The sequence below is a fragment of the Anolis carolinensis genome, unplaced genomic scaffold (genome assembly GCF_035594765.1).
Source record: "Anolis carolinensis isolate JA03-04 unplaced genomic scaffold, rAnoCar3.1.pri scaffold_9, whole genome shotgun sequence".
Classification (NCBI taxonomy): domain Eukaryota; kingdom Metazoa; phylum Chordata; class Lepidosauria; order Squamata; family Dactyloidae; genus Anolis; species Anolis carolinensis.
In genome coordinates, this window is record NW_026943820.1 from 9,952,625 (window position 1) to 9,972,892 (window position 20,268).

The window sequence follows — 20,268 nt, forward strand, 5'->3', positions numbered from 1 at the left end:
TTTTACCCTTGAAAGCCATGGGTTGGGATGTTCAGAGGGACATAGAGGCTCTATTCCAGTCCACTGCCTAATATATTTTGGATAAAATCCAAAAGCTGCAGGTTGTTAGGTTCCAGTGTGCAGCCATTGTTGTGGTCTCCAAAGACATCTACTAAGCCTTCTGTTGTATCATTGTACATGGCAATGCCTCCAAAGCCATGCATTTTCTTTTAAAGTTACTACCTGTTGCAACATGGCAGTCCCCTTTCTTGCAGGAGAGGAATTGAAAATGTAGATGTTATTTTCATTCCAAATGAAGGATTATCTATTATTTGGGCAATATCTAGGAGTGTATGCCACACGAGAGATTATTCCCTTCCTTATAATAACTGTTTGTTCCAGTGAACAGTCCTATAATTAAAGGGACAGAAGATGTTCTGAGCGTCTTCACACAAGTAGCCAGAAATTGCTGCCATTAAAAAACCTGCTAGCCAACTTGGGTCTTAAGAACGACACTAGGATTTCAAACTAGTCACTTCTGAAACAAAGGAAAGCCTTCAAGGAAGAATGAGAAAGACCAAACATGTTTACCATGATTGCAGTTTTATTTTTTTAAGATGCCACTATGCACACATTAGTCATACCATCTTCTGAGGCAGCCTCGCTAGATTTCTCTAAAAGGTTTTAATGAAACCAATAAATCGCCTACTATTAAGAGCCCTGATTTCTGTCCTCAGCAAATGTGTGATTTCAGGCTGCTTCTAATACTACTTCTGACACATCTTAAGGCCGCTAAGTTTTAAGATGCATGCAAACATTGAGAAGAGCGGGCCAAGTACGTTTCTGCCGGGTAATCTTTTGAGAGATTTAATCGTTGTGCGTAATTTTAGGGAATGAAATGTCCGTTTATTCTTTCTTTTGGGCAACAGGGGTCCAAAATGGGGTCAAAAGATTGCCAAACGAGAGAGATTAGGAGCAGCCTGGAGCGACAATGCAAACTGGGGGAAAGGGGGAAACGTCCGATATACATCATTCATCATACATGCCCATCTCAGTCTTTCCGCCCCTAAAAGGGCTGGAAGGAATCCGATCTGACTATTTACAAATTCCATATCCTAACATTATTTACAATAGAAACCGATGCATTTAAAAGTTTTTAAATATAGTATTTTTACTCTGCTATATTAGTTTACATAAACACAGATTACCTCTGGAACAAGTTTCTCCTGCCTGTTCTTTACATGTTAAAAGAAAAAGCTTTAAAAGTAAACCCAGTACGAGCATCAAAGGCGGCCTTTGGCCCGTGAGGCCTTCCCACCCCCTTCGCCAGCAAGAGTCCAGCCTTGTTAAAAACTACGTTTCCAACCTGCAGTTAAAACATACGTGTAAAACCCCAAGAAGAGTCCAAGCAATGCCACGGAGCAGGTTTACTTGAATCACCGCTAGTGTTTACTCTTAACTAAACCAAAGTCCGCCGCTGGGCTTGCTTGGCTCCCGTTACATTCCCTCTTCCTGCAGAAAAAGTGTTGAGTGCGTCCTCCTTCGCGGGAGCTAAGTGGGCAGCGTCTTCTCCTCTTTGCTAAACGGCTGGACGGAGCCAGGCTTCACCCACGACAAGCCAGACACCTGCATGCTTTTACTCTGTTGATCCTCTTCCTTCTTCTACAAAAGTTGGGAAAGGGAGTCCATTAAAAGGACACTTTACTAAAGACAGACCCTTGCTTTATGAGAGCTGTTTCAGACTTTTGGATCTGAAAAATGACCAATTCTTCTTTCGGTCTTAATTCTCCCACTTCATTTGGCATGCTGCTGGTTCCAAAATATATTTCTAGACTAGGCATGGGCAAACTTTGGTCCTCCAGATGTTTCAGATTTCAGCTCTCACAATTCCTAATGGTTAGGAATTGTGGGAGTTGAAGTCCAAAACGTCTCGAGGGAGGACCAAAGTTTGCCCATGCCTGGTCTAGACTTATACTGCATTGATGCTTTCCTTCTCTTTCTGGAATGACTCTTGACTTATTCACGAGTCAGAACAAAATCTATAATTTCAGGTCCCAACACTGCCCTCGACTTATATACATGAGGTCGATTTAGGAGTATATATGGTAACTTTAGGTCTTTTAAATACTTCAGGGCATAGCTGCATTTGGAATTGCCCACACATATCTTCTTTCTGGAGGCTCTGCAACTTTAGTACCTATTATATATAGGTAAAGACAAAGGTTTTCCCCTGACGTTAAGTCCAGTCATGTCAGACTCTGGGGTTGGTGCTCATCTTAATTTCTAAGCCGAAGAGCCGGTGCCGAAGAGCCGGTGTTTCCGTAGACGCCTCCAAGGTCATGTGGCCGGCATGACTGCATGGAGCGCCGTTACCTTCCCAGTGGAACGGTACGTATTGATTTATTCACATTTACATGTTTTCGAACTGCTAGGTTGGCAAAAGCTGGGGCTAACAACCAGAGCTCACTCTGCTCCCCGGATTTGAACCTGCAACCTTTCGGTCCACAAGTTCAGTAACTCAGCATTTTAATACGCTGCGCCACCGGGGGCTCCTTATATATACCCCACTTTTTCTTAAAAAGAGGCTTGAGGTGGCTTCTAGGACAACCAATACAATTCTGTTTTAGGCCAGGGTAGATAAATGTGCCCTTCCAGAAATGGTTTGACCTGAAATCTCCCAGAAGTTACTATTATCAGCTATACTACCTAGTTCTTTTTGCTTGTAGTTCTAGGACAAAAATACCCAGGTGAGCAAAATTGCATCTCCTGCTTTATGCAACACTGTTTCTCTCACATTCAGAAAGCATTAAATCACATTGTTTCCCTTGTTTTGAACTTGTAATTGCTTAAGACTTGCCGCAGCAGGTAAAATGGATCCCTCTCCCATACCTTTTGAGTCAACATCTTCTCTCTAGCTTCATCATGTATAGCGGGATTCCAGGGAGAAAAGCTGTAAAATGAGCAGAATATGGAGCCTGAGATGAAGCAATTTCCCAAGAAGTACACATTTGATTTAAAGATCCATACAGCAGACTGAATCATGCATCTGTTTCTTACACAGCACGTAAGTAAAGGAGGGTGCATGCACTTTTTCTGGTGTATGTGAATTAGTCTTAGAACATTCAATTTAAAAGGAACTCTAATCCAAGACACATTCTCTGCCGTGTTCCAATATGTGGCGTGTAAACAGCACTAATTACCTACCTAATTGCATAAGGATCCTCTATTTTCGGCGGATCAAATAAACGACTACTGCATAGTCTGACGCTGTCGACTACTTTGCTTTTGAAAAGCTGAATATCTTTTTCGTATCTACGAAGGAGAAAGAGAAATCAAGAACAAAAGTACACCTCGGGACTTTCATCTGAAGATGCGATGATGTTTTATAAGTACAGGGAAAACACAGAATAGTGAGTGCTCTCACAAGATTGTTAAATATATTTTATATTAAATTATTATATTATTATATGCCCATGCCTGCCCTAATGCCATGCTGAAAGCAAAAGTTTTCTTAGGGAATTGCCACCTCATATGAATGCATCTGAAGAATTCATTACTGAAAAGTAATTCTGGCACACAAACATCAATGAGACAAAGTGCTCCAAAGACACTGTTCTGCTTCAGGCAGACAACTCATACCAAAACTTACAGAACAGCAGCTTCAGGATTCAGGGGACTCGTGGTATCAATCTTGTAGAAGACCCGGCGAGCGTACATCAATATTTGCCATATGTGGTTGTGGTTTCGCCTTTGAAAGAAGCACAAGAGAGTCCAGCTAGAGTATTGGGAGGAGCGACCCAACTGAACCTCCCTGCTGCGAATTTAACACTGCCGAGAACATGGCACTGACCTCCACTTGGCAAAGGCCCTTTTCACATCCAGTTCACCGGAGACGGGATCTACTAGCGGGTGGAAGATGGGCAGGTCGAACACCAAGCGCTGAGGGAGGAGGAGGAGGAAGCAGGCCTTAAAACCATGTGTAACCACAAACTTAAAAAGAGTTTGTCTACTGATATGGATGATAGAGTGTGAAACAGTTTGGCAGGCTAGAATTAAATAACAAAACTTTGCATCTATAAAGCTCAGAACATTCAGAAGAGCTTCCCATTATTATAATATTCGAGCTCTTGGAATATTTCAGTTGCATTTCCACGTTGAAGGAAAGGGCGCTTGAAAGCCATTTTGTAAACAGGGAATTCTGCTTTTGGGCACCTTTAAAAGCAAACAAGTGCTCCAAAAACATGCATTTCTTAATGGAAACACTTATATTTCATGATGTGTGTGACAAGACCAAAATTACAGGTATTTCCATCTCATACTCCCAAAACACCTTAAAATACAAAGACGACAATATAATTAAGGTTGGAAGGCAACTTTGCTGGGAACAGAGTTTATATTCAAGTTTTAGGCTCTTCCCTTCACAGCAAAGGAGCACAGGAAAATTCAGATTCATTAGCAACCCACAAAAAGTCACGTATCTCTTCAAACACCCGACTTATACTGTGCCAAAGTAAATTATTAATTTATTAAATAGTAAATTATTTAGATACTGAAGAGACCAGCTATTACGTTTCTATCTGTAGACATACAGCCCGTTCCCATATCTGCACCACCAGCTAATATTGGAATCGGCTTTCGGAAATTAGATGTTCTCTTCACGAACTCTGATTTAATTCTCTGTCGGGTTTAAAAAGCAACAGAAGTAAGGAAATGAAGGAAAGGCACAAAATGAAGTGCACATGATTTGGCCACTAGTTTTTCTACAACGTGCAGCGTACAAATATTTAAGATCAACACGCTCTTAAATTTAAGCATCTAAACATCTTCCAAATTGTTTCCCTTTCAAAGTAAGCTCTTCAATGTAAAGAGGCCTGCTTTTCACAGCAAGGCCCACCAAAGGTTCCTTCTGCCAACTGCCATAAAAGTTTCGAGAGTCTGGCTGGATCTCTTGAGATCTGCCAGAGCTTACAGAAAGAGAATCTCCTACAACTCCTTCTGGCCATTGGCTTTTAAGAGCAGACCTCAAGAAGTGAATGGCAACCATAGCAAAAACATGGCCATACCATTTTATTTTTATATACAGTAGAAACACAGCTGAAACAAACATCAAGAGAAAAAAATCACTGGACAAACAGAGAGGTTTATAGTTTTCATAAGAGAATAAGTTCCAGCTTGAAAGTTCATGGCATTCAAGATTCAAATACAAATGAAATAGCCTACATACCAAGCAAAAAAGCTCAGATACAATAATAACAGGAAGCTCTTCTGAAAGTTCTGAGCTTTACAGATGCAAAGTTTTGTTATTTAACCCCTACTCTAGCCTGTCAGACTCTTTCACATGACCATAAGTATCATACACTCTACCATCCACCTGTTTTTAAACAACTGATATCTAGATACAGTAGATTCTCACTTATCCAACATAAACGAGCCTGCAGAATGTTGGATAAGTGAAAATGTTGGATAATAAGGAGAAAAATTAAGGAAAACCCAATTAAACATCAAATTACATTATGATTTTACAAATTAAGCACCAAAATATCATGTTTTACAACAAATTGACAGAAAAAGCAATTCAATACACGGTAACGTTATGTAGCAATTACTCTATTTACAAATTTAGCACCGAAACATTGTAATATAATGAAAACATTGACTACAAAAACATTGACTACTAAAAGGCAGACTGCTATGGATAATACACAATGCTATACTTTAAACTCAAGGCCAATTGCTTCCACCGATCCAATGTAAACTTTCTGAACGGAAAGTGGAACAAACGAATAGAAATGGAGTCCAGTGTTACTTACTGGGCAGTCGCCATCTGGATAGTTGTCAGGGATGTAAACTGTAAATTTAAAAACACCGTCCTGGTACAGCCCATGTCTTATAAATATTACTCCAAACCACACTATGGTGGAGAAAAAAGAGAATTGCAATCAGATGTAGGCAAATTACTTTCAAAAAGAGAAATAGAATTAGAAATCTTAAGACGTACTTAACGCAGATTGGTAAGAGGGTTGGACATAGACACCAGGCAGTTTCTGCTTCACAACCAAAGTACTAGAAGAAAAGGAGACACAACTAAGTTAGGATTAAAATGGAACATAGAAAACTCACCAGCATCAAGGCACTCTATTCTGAAAGTATTTCTTTTAGTTTCACAGCTGAGAAAGCCTTGCTTCATTATGAGAGTACTTAGCCTAGTAGTTTGGTGCACAAGTTTTTCCCCTTCCCTTATATACAGTGACCTTTAAAGAAAAATACATGACTCCAAATGGAATATTTAAGAATTTGGCATTGCCCCAAAGCAAACAGCTATGTGATCCAAGGCATGCATTTCACCCAATGTCAAAGAAAACAGATTCAAAGCAAGGCAAACCGGATCCTGAATCCCATCATTCAGATTTGCCCATGAAAGCTTCCCAGAGGACCAGGCCTTTCCTCCAAAAACGCAGTTAAAAGAACAATCTTCTTTTTTAGTCCCATCCTGGGCCACAGCAGCTTGAAAAAAGTCCCAGAGGAACAACAATAACACTACGTAACACAGTTTTTGCTCCTGGGTTATAAATGTCATTTCCTAATTGGTTCGATCATAAAAACATGGGGAAAATTTGTTTTTGCAGAACATCCTGAAGCATATTTTACTATAGTTTTCCAATGAATATCTCATAGAGACTCAACCAATCCAACATAGTTTGTGGAAGCCACAAAAACGAAGTTTCTGGAGTAGAACTACTTTCAAACTAAGTTCTGCACAATTAAACGGGAAATAACACTTTCAAACCAGGAATTTAATTTTTTTCAAATTATGTTACATAGTGTACATTCAATAAATGTACAATATATGGTATAGTACAATATAGTAATATATGATGCTTCTATTGTGCTATACTAATAATATAATATAGTGTATGTACATATAACTTGTAAGCCACCCTGAGTCCCCTTCGGGGTGAGAAGGGCGGGATATAAAGGTCGATAATAAATAATAAAATAAATATACAAGATCTGTTCAGAAGATGGCTTAAATTATTTCTGAACTTTTTTTTGGGGGGGGGTGTTTTGTTTTTCGGGACATGTTACGTAACAAGACCAGATTGCAAGGCTATCAAAGGACACACAAAGCCTCGGCCTCCGATGAGCGATAGTAGCGAGAACAAGAGGAAATTGTGTTCTGGACACAGAAGCATTACTGAATGGAATTTTACCCAGCCCTCCAATGACAGTGGGACAAAAGCACATAGGGGGGCATTCTGCCAAAGCAGTGAGCCTCGAATAAGCCTCCATAAATCAACTTTCGATCAGCTGAAACATGCGAGAACAAAGCAGGTCAACAATAACAGTGGAAAGCCCAGCAACTGAATGACTGCAGCAAAATTCACATCACAAAAGAGTGGCTGGAAGTGTTGACTTCCAAGTGAAATTTGAAGAATAGATTAGTAATTACTGAGCTGGACTTGCCCCTTTTTAAAACAACTCAAAATGAGTATAGCCCTTAATAATTCGGTAACTATGTGAAGGAGAGACCCACTGAGATGCTGAGTTCTTGAAAAAGCTCAAGCTTTAGGACAGCCTTGGTCTGATACACAACTCTGCAACTTATCCATTCTGCAAAGAATGAAATCTGTCAACACTATTTGACAACAGGAATTTTTTTTCAACTATAGAGAAACTGCTGCAATGTACCTAGAGCAAATCAAGGCAGGAAGACTAAACTGAGGCTGTCATACTTTGGGCATATCATGAGAGGATATGACTCGCTAGAAAAGACAACAATGCTTGGGAAAGTAGAAGACAAAAGAAAAAGAGGAGTCTATTCATCTGTATTACAGGTGGACAGACACAACCAAGGAAGCGACAGCCTTGAGTCTGCAAGATCTAAACAGGGATGCCAATGACAAGAATGCTTTTGATGTCTCACATTCATGGGTCACCATAAGTGGAAGTCAACTCGGTGCCAATTAATAAAAACACAGACAGATCTTGGGATGGTTATGTAGGAAACCTGATGTGAACTTCTGATTGTAACTTGTTGCTTTTCCCCATAGAACTGATTTAACTGAGCCTTGAGCCATATTCTAGACCCAATTTGTAATGACACAATGTCACTACAAGATCAATCCTAATGCTTTAGAAGTGCTGTACTTTGTCCAAGATGAAAGAAGAATTCTCCCAATCTATAATCCCTAATGAAAAGATGATAAAATACTCTCAGTTAACCGGCACTCAATGGAGGTTGGTAGATGCTGGGTAACTGACAGTTTTGGTTACATGAGTTACTATTAAAAATAAGCCTAACTAATTCTCTACCATACCCTACACTTGATATTAACATTGAAACAGAGTAATTAAAAAAAAATTAAAACAAAGAAAAAACTTAAATTTCCAGTAAAAATTAATTTTAATTTATATTTAAAGCATGCCTAGTATTTTGTCAATTGTAAAACACGCCCTAATTTCAGTAAAAACAACAACAAAAATATATATGACACACCTCTGGTTCTGAAATGCACCCCATTTTTAGATATGTTTATATAGGGGGTGAAGTGTGTCTTAGAATTGAAGAAATACAGTATGCCTTGGCTTTTTTTGCTGTTTGTTGAGAGTTATCATTGCTTGAGTTTTGGTTAACTGAGAATCTACTGTAATCCTTACAAAGGTGTGTCAAGGAGCATTGAAGAATTTTATACAATTATTTCAAATAATTATATCTGACAATCCATCCCCAGGAAATGGCACCAATGAACAAACTGCATGCAACTTATGCTAACCAATATTCAGAAGGATAAGCCATGTCATTAAAAAAACAAAAAGTCAAGTAACAATCCTATACAAAGCACATAGTTTCTAGGCCAAACCATGACATACAATTCTGCCAGGAGGGAGTACTCTAAATAGAAAGGTCCATAGGAGGCATGCGTTCCATTCGTAGATTGGGCTGAAAGGGCCGGAGAAGCAGGCTTGGTCATCGGCACAGCATTTTTGGGAATTGAAGGCAGTTGCTTTTTTGGAGCGGTGCGGGGAGGACTGTTCTTCAGCTCACTAACCAGAGCCTTTTCTTCAGTTTCGGGTCTCTGATAAAGATGACAAAATGTGAAAAATAACAGTTCATCCCAGTTGTATTCCATGGTTAACAGTAGATCCTAGTTTTTTTTTTTGTTATCACGTTTCAATAAACAGTGTCCAACCTCCTCCTTTTTAGCAAAGGAGCCCCTCTGTTGAAGCAGCTCTACTAGCTGCCAGAAAAAGCTGGATATAAATAAACATCATCATAATAAATTTGTAAAGCTATTCTAGCACTCCCTAAAATTATGAATATTCTGTTAAATATCAGAATCACTAGGGGAGAAAAGTAAGCAAGCTTTTAAAATAAAGACAAATATATGTTATTTGCCCTACTGATACTGATAGGCTCGGGCTGTGGCGCAGGCTGGAGAGCAGCTGCGATGACCAGGAGGTCATGAGTTCGAGGCCCGCTCGGAGCCTATGTTTGTTTGTCTTTGTTCTATGTTAAAAGGCATTGAATGTTTGCCTACATGTATAATGTGATCCGCCCTGAGTCCCCTTCGGGGTGAGAAGGGCAGAATATAAATGCTGTAAATAAATAAATAAATAAAATATTGATACCATTGTAAATCTTATTCAAAGGTTGTGGAATTCCTTCCCATTAGAGGCCCAATTGGTATCAATATTGGGATAGTTTTATTTTCTTGTACAATCAGACATCCGTATTTGCAGGTTTAATTTGTAGGTAGTTGATTTATAGGTCCTATTGCCATGGCTCCTTTAGAGTCAAACCATAAATGTCAAAATGCGACACACAACTGTTGTACATATATTATATGCAAAGACATTTACAGAAGATTATGTGTCCAAAACATTATGGCCAAGACAATAGAAGGAGATCAGGGAACGGAGGAGGGAGTAAAAGTTTTTAGATGGCTGGAAAACCTGACATTTCTCTACGAATCTCTAGAGAAATGCCTACACATATTTACAGTCTCCAACAACCTTTCAACGTAGACATCATACAAAAAACACAAAAGCCCCAGTCAGACATGGGATAAGACAGGCTTCATTGGAATGATTTGCCTTGCTGAAACCACTGTACCCCACCTTGCGTGTTGAACTTGTAGACATGCTCCAGAAAGGGTTCATAACGTGTATTCCACGTAGAGGGTGGTAAATAGGCTACGCCTCCCAATGGTCCAGCTTTCTGGGGTTAGTTTTAATCCTAGAAACATAAAATTGAAATGAGAAATTTAGTACCTGACCAGCCATATTCTTCCTTAGTATTAGAGAGAAAGAGAGAGATCCCACTTCCACCACCTGCATTGCTTGTGAATACTCTTAGAATGCCATCTCCAATGACATGAACATTTCCTCATAGCCATGTACTTTTACGTTTTGAAGCCAAACAAGATGCCAGCTTGGTTTTTTTATATATGACTAGAACAGTTTGTTCAGAACAGGTATAACTTAATACACCAGATTAAAATCACATAATTGTCCTTCCTGAGGCATTCAAAGACAACCTGTAGGTCTGGGAGCTTTTAGGTGCAGTCTTCGGCCAAACTGCCACCAAAAGCTCTTTCAGTGCATTCTCTTGTTGTCTTCTTGCACAATGAAGCAGTTTAAGCTTTCAACTGTCCAAAGTTTTTTTTCAGAGTTGAACACAATCAGGAACTGTAGTTTGTTAGGGTTTTTTTTTTTTGCCAAAAGAGCTCTTCCCCTTACCTTGGGCAAGACATATTCCAAAGAACTCCTGACTTCCCCTACAAAAGTCCTGTCCAAGCATTACAATGTGGACTTCGGATTCACGGGTTTCAACTGCAATACACAGTCTAACAATAAGATTGCTGCTTAAGGAGCAAGAGCAGCCACGTAGCAAGGTATTTCCACCCCCTTGTTGATCAACCTACCTCAGTACAACCTGGGCTTCCGATGAATGATATGAGCACAAAAGTATGATATGAGAGGTTTCCAGCCCCCTTCTTATAGAGCCATGGTGACTTTTATATTTAAGAAAAAGGCACCCAGCAACAGAAAAACACAAATACTGATGTAAAGTATTATCCTATGAACTTAGCATCACAGACATGGGATTTCAGTAGGGCAATACAGCGAATCCTGCCATTACCACTGTAGTATATCTTCAACTCCTTCAATTTACTACTATACTTGGGAGATAAACCTATTACATCAATTCTTTAAGGTAAAACTTCCCATATCACAGTGTCCAGGGTACAAATAAACCTTTTAAAAGCAGCCAAAACTAAATAATAATATTTTTGTTATTTGTACTATTTAGCTCACTGAAGTTTTTACAAGTAGCATATTGCTGTGTGCCTTTGCGTAATTTCTGGCTTGTAGTTGACCCTAAATCAAATCTACCATGGGACTTTCTTGGTTCGTGTTTGCCTTTTTGAGGTTGAGATTGTGATCTGGCTAAAGCCCAGTGCATTTCCATAACTGAAAGGGATTTCAAACCTGATCTCGAATCACAGTACAATGCTCAAACCATTACAGTACAATATACCGTATACACTGATATATCCATCATAAGGAACTAAATTTGATGAAAATCCATTTTTATACCTTGCTTCAATACTTACACTGGGCAATAAATAAGGCACAGGTGAAGAAAATGAATGAAATCTTTAAGACTAACTGTCCTCTTTTGACATGGATTTCAATGCATTTCTGAGGCATAGTTGCAATACAAACTCCAAGCCAAAGGTCTCAAGACAGTATTCCATTTATGTACCTATAGAAATCCATAAAAGTCCGCACTAAAATCAATTAGCTAGAAATAAAAGTGCCATAGGTCTCCTGATTCTCTCTTTTTGAAAATGATTAACACATATCTCTTTGAAAAACAAACAATGATGTTAGCTTCACTTACAACTCTAAATATCAAGCTGTCAAAAGTCACTTGTTCAAGGAGTTGCTTCTGCATACAAATCTTTCCTGGAGTCCTTGTCACAAACAAAGTGTGCTTCTATAATGAAAAAGTGAATTTCTCCAACATAAATCTGATCTGAACAGCAAATAGACCTGCCATTGATGTTCCCCTTATCTCAAAGGGAACTAGTACCAAGGGCAAATAGTTCCCAGCATATATATACAGACACCACACAGAAGCAAGTGAAGGACAGAAAACAGGACTATTCACAGTAACTACACTAAGATAATTGTAGCAAAGCTGGGAGAAAGAACCACTATCACTACAAAAAGGATTCAAGTGTTAAATGTAACCCATACCTAAGTATCAATGTACTGAATTATGCAACTAACTTCACACTTCTGCATAAAGGGACATGCCAGATTTAAGAGTCCGCAATTCTTTGTATGTATAGAACAGCATGCCTATAAACTGGATATAAAACAGGCACAGATTTTTTCCCTCCCCCTCACAAGGTTGCAAAGAAAACATTCAGTATTTACAAGGGAATTTTATCCATCTTCTGACACATATGATGCTCTCAAGTTATGGATTTCTCCCTATTTAATCACTATTTCACAAAACAATCCTAGGGTTTCTCAACCAGGATTTTCGGAAACTGGGATTCAGCAAGACAAGCAATTGAGATGTAAATATAATGATTTTTATGAGACTTGAAAAATCATCTCAAGGGGTCTTCTACAGTAAAAGGGTTCAGAAAGGCCTCTCCAGTCTATTTTTAAAGTTCTATATAAGATCTACATCACTTAAGTACTTTACCCTCAAGGCTGAGGTCAAGAGGTAGACCTGCTGAACGGTAAATCAACACTTGTTTAAATCCAATTAATTCAAATCGGACTTCTTTAATTAGCACCAGCAATTGGATTTAAGCTTTATTTGGGTGCTTTACCATGGGGAAAGGGAATATAAACAATACCAGTGTCCATGCCAACAGGATCATCACTCTCAACTATGTATGTACTCTGATTTTCTATTATATTCGATTCTCTACACTTGTGGATTTCATAGGGCTGATGGTACTGTGGGGCTGTGCCCCTTGCCACTGCACTCCAAATGGCCATCCCTAGGTCTATCCAAACCAGAAAGCCAAACTTCAAGAGAAGTACCTTTAGTTATCTAGATCTTTTGGGATTTCATTTACAATAGCTCTCTATTACTGACAATGCTGATGCAAATAGCATTTCTAGAATTCAAAGGCACAGCCAAAAGGGATACCAGATGGCCACTTCCCCTAAATCAGTGGTTCCTAACCTTTGGGCCTCCAGGTGTTTTGAACTTCAGCTCCCACAGTTCCTAACAGCTGGTAAACTGGCTGGGATTTTTGGGAGTTGCAAGTCCAAAACACCTAGTGGCCCAAAGGTTGGGAGCCACTGCCCTAAACACTATTTTATATTTTATTGTGAAACCGAAGTAGCAACCCTTAAGCAGATGTATCTTGTTATCTTCCATCCATTGCCATCAAGGCCTTTCTCCATACAGACCAGAGTACTTGTTGGCTAACAGGTAGCAGAACAGAAGAAGTTGAAATAAGCCTCATCAAAGTTTGTAATGGAATCAACTGATATAAACATAATAATATAATCAGGATCTATGAGAGCTAGAATTGAATTTCCCTTCTTTTCTTCCCCTTTCTATTGCTGATACAGGCTTAAACTAGACTTGTAGCAGGCTTGAGTAATGTTAGCATCAATAAAAACCCATTCCCACCACACCCCTTGAACCTTGTAAACATCACCTTTAGCAAGTTTTATCAACCGCTGCCTTATTTTCCTCTGTCTGGAGTCATCTGCTTTGCAGGGATCACTAAACTATCTTCAAGAAGCCATGAGCTCACCTAGCAAGAATGCCACTTAAAAATAGGCTGCTTGAAAAACAGCAACAGGTTAGACCCGTCTGCCAATTTCATTAGAAGACCTGGCACACCTTTTCCCTGCACGCCTCTGAATGGCTTCTCAAAGCCAGGCTCTAGATGCCATTGCTCCTCCATTATCAAAAGGATTCCCTGACAGCTGAACAAAGTATCACCAGAACTGGGTCAGAGGCAGAGAGTCTGTCTTGGTATGTCATGCAACTGTTTCAGAGGCAGGCATTTCCCAAAAGAGTTGAGAGGCCAGGAGTGGGGACAGAAAAGTTGAAAAGTTCATAAGCAAAAAGAAAGGAGAAAGAAAGGCTGTGTAGAAAAAAAGCAGTGTATTTAGGAGCATTTGAATTGTGATGAAGAATATTATAAAGAAGCAAATACATTTTTATTATTATTTATTTATTTTATTTCAATTATTTATACCCCGCCCTTCTCACCCGAGGGGACTCAGGGCGGCTTACAAGTGGCAATTGATGCCGTTACACTGATATACAATAAACTAAAACGATTAAAAGAGTTAAAGCAGTCATAAAATAGTCATAAAATACAATATACAAGTTTAAAACAATGCAAAGTGCTTATGCCATTCATTTTGCACAGGATGAAGATGAAATACCTCTATATCTTCTAATACTCTGCAAGTTACTCTTTCCAAAATATCTTTATGTGAAACAACAGCCTAGAAAGAACAGCTTTCAGGTATAAAGAAGGGCAATTGTGGAGGGCTATGGGAGATGCATTAATCCTCCAGGAGAGCTTCAAGGACCACTCCTGCACCTACAAAAAACAAATGTCTTGGAATACCTGTATGAGGCATTTACATCATTCTGGGATTCATAAAAGACCTCTCTCCTGGACCAAAAGTGGTCAAGTGAGGCTATAAATGTATAAGAAATGCCTAGTGAGCACTTGGGAACAACTTCTTTCGTTTTATTTTTTTCAGAAAAAATTTGTTTTGACTTCTGCAGTACTCATAGACCCCCAAAACTGGTGAAAAGGCTTTGTCTAGTTAACATTTTATTTCAAGGTGTGTCAGCATCTTGAGAAAAAAAAGAGTCAGCGTTTTGAGAAACCTAAGCTTCATCTACTGAATTGTCCTACATTTTTATGTAAAGAAGAGGGAGATGCACTGACAGATCTGCATGTTAAAATACAATGGGTTTTACCCCCAGATCCTGATAGTCAAAGTACAGATAAGTTCACTTTTTTAGAATATCTGAGGAAGGCATCTTTATGCCATTACTGTTTGAAGCAGATGTTTGGAAGGCAACGCGTTTCCCTTTGATGTGGATAAATAAGAGGCCTCTCCACTTAATGAATTTTGGTTTGTCAACACGTGTATTTAATGTATTTAAGGGGAGGGAGGAATACATCAAAATCTTAAAACCATGGCAAAGCAGACACTCAATAAAGGAAAATGTCATTTTACTGTTCTACCCCCCAAAAAACAAAACTTGACCTGCTGAACTGCTTATCATTGTGTTGCTTGCAACTAGCACAGTCACAGAATCAAGAGGCGTTTTTAGGGCCCTATCTACACTGCCATATATTCCAGTTTTGGAATGCAGAGTGACTGCACTGTATTATATGTGGTAGACTCTTATAATCCAATTCAATGCAGTTAATTTGCATTCCGAACCTGGACTATATAGCAGTGTAGATCCAGCCTAAGAAGTGTTCTTGACAAGGCAGGAGTTCAAGAGGTGAAACTCCTTTCTCATTATAAAAAAATAATTTATCTTGAGGGCTTTCACTGAAGAGGCACAGGTACAGCTTCAGGTGGGCCTTTAAAAAAATATTCCTACAAAGAAGTGGGAGTTTCATAGATGAAGTTCTCCTTTCGTTCTTTAAAAAAAGACCTTAGCTTGGTGAATTCCTGCCAGTTGAAGGCACAAGTAGTGTTGATAGAACAGGAATGGGCAAACTTCGGCCCTCCTCCAGATGTTTTGGACTTCAATTCCCACAATTCCTAAAAGCTGTTATCCCTTGAAGAAAATTATCTGCAGCCTATTTCCTCAAACAAGCAGGCATTTAATAGGTGAAGCATGCTTTTCATTCTAGAAATGTGGCTTCACTTGATGAAACCCTGTCTATTATTACAGTATTATTATTATTAATTACCAGCCATATAGAGTGTTTTAAGTGGCCCTTGAGATAATGCTATTCCCTCAAACAAGAAGAAGCTGAATAAGTGATTATTATTATTATTATTATCATTTATTATCTGGCACAGACAGAGATTTAAGTAGCCTTTTAAAAATGCCATTCCCTCAAACAAGAAGCTGAATAAGTAATTATTCTTCTTATTAATTACCTGGCACAGATAGAGCTTCAAGCAGTCTTTCTAAGCTGCTATTCTCTCAAACAAGAAGTCAAATAAGTAATTATTATTAATATTTACTACCTGGCACAAATAGAGCTTCAAGTGACCCTTCAGGAAACGCTATTCCCCAGCCCATGAAGGCCTACCTGTGCTAGCAGACACCCACACCTATGGCAAGCATTCTCAGACGTGAGGTTTGTTGGAAACTGGGCAAGTGAGGTTTATATATCTGTGGAATGATGTCCAGGTTGGGAGAAAGAACTCTGGCCTGTTGGAGGCAAGCATAAATGCTGCAATTGGCCAGCTTGATTAGCATTAAATGGCCTTGCAGCTTCAAAGCAGCCAGGCTTTGAAGCTGCAAGGCTACTCAATGCTAATCAAGGTGGCCAATTGCAAGATTCACACTTGCCTCAAACAGACAAGAGTTCTTTCTCCCAACCAGGACATTCCACAGATATATAAATCCCACTTGCATAGTTTCCAACAAACCTCACAACCTCTGAGGATGCCTGCCATAGATATGGGCAAAACGTCAGACGTCTCCCACCCTGGACATTCCACAGACATATAAACCCTACTTGCCTATCTGTGCCAGGTAATCAATTACTATATTATTATTATTATTATTATTATTATTATTATTATTATTATTTATTCAGCATCGTCTTGTTTGAGGGAGTAGCATTTCCTTAAGAGCCACTTGAAGATCTCTCTGTGCCAAGTAATTATTATTAATAACAACAATAACTTATTCAGCTTCTTCTTGTTTGAGGTAATAGCATTTTCTGAAGGGCCACTTGAAGCTCTATCTGTGCCAGGAAAATAATAATAATAATAATAATAATAACAACAACAACAACAACAACTGCAAAAGGCCACCCTACTGGGATCTGCGTGCATCATCCAAAAATACATCACACAGTCCTAGACACTTGGGAAGTGTTCGACTTGTGATTTTGTGAAACGAAACCCAGCATATCTATCTTGCTTGCTGTGTCATACAATAATAATAATACAGTAGAGTCTCACTTATCCAACATTCTGGATTATCCAATGCATTTTTGTAGTCAATGTTTTCAATGCACTGTGATATTTTGGTGCTAAATTCGTAAATACAGTAATCACTACATAGCATTAATGTGTAATGAACTACTTTTTCTGTCAAATTTGTTGTATAACATGATGTTTTGGTGCTTAATTTGTAAAATCATAACCTATTTTTGATGTTTAATAGGCTTTTTCTTAATCTCTCCTTATTATCCAACATATTTGCTTATCCAACGTTCTGCCGGCCCGTTTATGTTGGATAAGTGAGAGACTACTGTATGTATGTGTGTCTTATTAACATCTTATTAACAGCTGATAAATAATCTCTTTACTCCACCTTCAAAGGTAAGAAGGGTATATTCCATTCCCTCTGCAGCGATATCTCCCTAATTCTGGCCCTTCAGCTGTTTTGGACTTCAACTCCCAGAATCCCTCATCGTTGGCCATAGTAGCTGAGCCTTCTCAGCCTAACCTATTTTGATGTTTAATAGGCTTTTTCTTAATCTCTCCTTATTATCCAACATATTCGCTTATCCAACGTTCCGCCGGCCTGTTTATGTTGGATAAGTGAGACTCTACTGTAATAATAATTTATTCAGCTTCTGGCGACCAGTATGTTAAAAAAAACAACTCTAAAACCAGGACAGTAAATAAAGAACACTAATCAGAAAACAGAGAAATTCCTGACATGAAACAATCGGGGCCAACTGACACCTCCAAACAAAGCATTCCGACAGGCTGGAAGCAGCCAGGCATTGAAGCTGCAAGGCCATTCAATGTTAATTAAGATGGCCAACTGCAACATTCACACTTGCCTCAAATAGCCTGTAAGTGAAGTAGTTTCACCTGAGGAATTCCCGCCTGCTGGCACAAGTAGGCCTTCATGGGCCATTTAGGAAACCCATTCCCTCAAAAGAAGCCTGTCCTCAATAGGGAAAGCTCTCATTTCTTTCCACAAAAGAGCCTCGCCTGGTGAATGGCTGCCTGTTGAGCTGCTATTATCTCCAAGGCCTTGGCCTAGCCTCCTTTCCCGTCTCCTCAGCCCGAGCCTCCCTCCATTTACCTCAGTCCTCTCGGCTGCCGCTTCTCCTCCTTGTTTACCCCCATCTGCTCCGCTCCCGGCCCCACCACGGCGGATATCCGGCGAAGGAAAGACGCCGCCGCTGGATTGGTCGACGCCGCCGCCAATCACGCCTCGAAGCCCGCCTCCTCGCTTCCCTCCGCCCTATCAGCGCTTTGTGACAACCGCAGTCACTCTTGTGAGGCGAGGAGAGCTCCTGAGCAAAACCGGCACCTGTTGCTAAGGGAACGCCCTGTGCTTGGATTCTGATTGGATCGTGGACCTGCCTATTCCTGAAAGAGGCGGGAGTGACAGGAGACTTAGCCAATCTATAACAAGAAATGGTTCAAGGCTACCAATAAAAATCGAGAATCAGGTCTATAAAAAAGCCTTAATTGGTGAGAAAGAGATTTTTTTAGGACTTCATCTCCCAGAAGGCTCAGCTACTATGGCCAACGATGAGGGATTCTGGGAGTTGAAGTCCAAAAAGCTGAAGGACCAGAATTAGGGAGATATCGCTGCAGAGGGAATGGAATATACTCTTCTTACCTTTGAAGGTGGAGTAAAGAGATTATTTATCAGCAGTTAATAAGATGTTAATAAGACACACATACATACAGTAGAGTCTCACTTATCCAACATAAACGGGCCGGCAGAAGGTTGGATAAGCGAATATGTTGGATAATAAGGAGAGATTAAGAAAAAGCCTATTAAACATCAAAATAGGTTATGATTTTACAAATTAAGCACCAAAACATCATGTTATACAACAAATTTGACAGAAAAAGCAGTTCATTACACATTAATGCTATGTAGTAATTACTGTTTACAAATTTAGCACCAAAATATCACAATACATTGAAAACATTGACTACAAAAATGCGTTGGATAATCCAGAACGTTGAATAAGTGAGATTCTACTATATATATATATATATATATATATATATAGAGAGAGAGAGAGAGAGAGAGAGAGAGAAAACTTGGTATTACCTGAGTCATTATGTGAATTATGACATTAAATAATTATTAAACATTTATTAATTTATTTAATTTATTAATAATCATTAACTAATTATTAATTCATTAAATTATGTTATTTATTAAATTACATAACTATTACACTAAATAGTTTACGAAAAAGCGATTATTAAACTAATAATTAAATTGGGATCAAATGTGCCGTGATGTTGTTAATTCATTATGAATGACATACTCATTAATTAAGACGGATGCCGCATTTAATGCTGATTTAATTATTTAATTTTGGGATTAATTCAATGTGTCAGTCACAGTTAATTAGCTGGAATGCGTCATATTTGCAATTTCATTATATGGCAGTATAGGTAAAGGTAAAGTTTTCCCCTGACATGAAGTCTAGTCATGTCCGATTCTGGGGGTTGGTGCTCATCTCCATTTATAAGCCGAAGCGCCGGCGTTGTCCGTAGACACCTCCAAGGTCATGTGGCTGGCATGACTGCATGGAGCACCTTCACCTTCTCGCCAGAGTGGTACCTATTGATCTACTCACATTTGCATGTTTTCGATCTGCTAGGTTGGCAGAAGCTGGAGCTAACAGTGGGAGCGCACTCCGCTCCCTGGATTCAAACTGCCAAACTTTCAATCACCAAGTTTAGCAGCTCAGCGGTGTAACTCGCTGCGCCATCAGGGCCTCCTCCTTTTAACAGAGTTTCGGGTATATTTTTCAGCACCCTGGATAGCTCCTTTTGATGCTATGAGCCCACCAGGCATCACCACTTAGGGTGCATCCACACTGTACAATTAATGCATTTTGGCTCCACTTTAACTGTCAGGGGTCAATATGACAGAATCCTGGGAGCTGTAGTTTTGCAAGGCCTTCCCTACTAAAGAATGCTGCTGTGTCACCAAACTACAACTCTCATTATCCCATAGCATGGAGCCATAGTCGTTAAAGTGGTATCAAACTATAAACTTAGAGACTGGATATTTTGGGTAAACATATCTTGTCATCTGTTTTAGTTACAGATGACTCTAGTATCTTATTGGCC

General features: G+C 39.3%; 1 protein-coding gene across 1 annotated transcript; it reads right to left on the minus strand.

Annotated features, from left to right (window-relative positions):
• Positions 1-565: 565 nt before the first annotated feature.
• Positions 566-18,383, minus strand: aktip (AKT interacting protein). The gene is made up of 10 exons (XM_003222912.4): positions 18,242-18,383; positions 10,099-10,216; positions 8,851-9,056; positions 5,978-6,042; positions 5,790-5,890; positions 3,830-3,918; positions 3,629-3,727; positions 3,184-3,291; positions 2,869-2,929; positions 566-1,641 (listed from the first exon to the last, which is right to left on the minus strand). Exons 2-10 carry the CDS (start codon positions 10,138-10,140, stop codon positions 1,531-1,533), a joined length of 882 nt encoding a protein of 293 aa, XP_003222960.1. The 5' UTR covers positions 10,141-10,216; positions 18,242-18,383; the 3' UTR covers positions 566-1,530.
• Between the last annotated feature and the right edge of the window lie 1,885 nt (positions 18,384-20,268).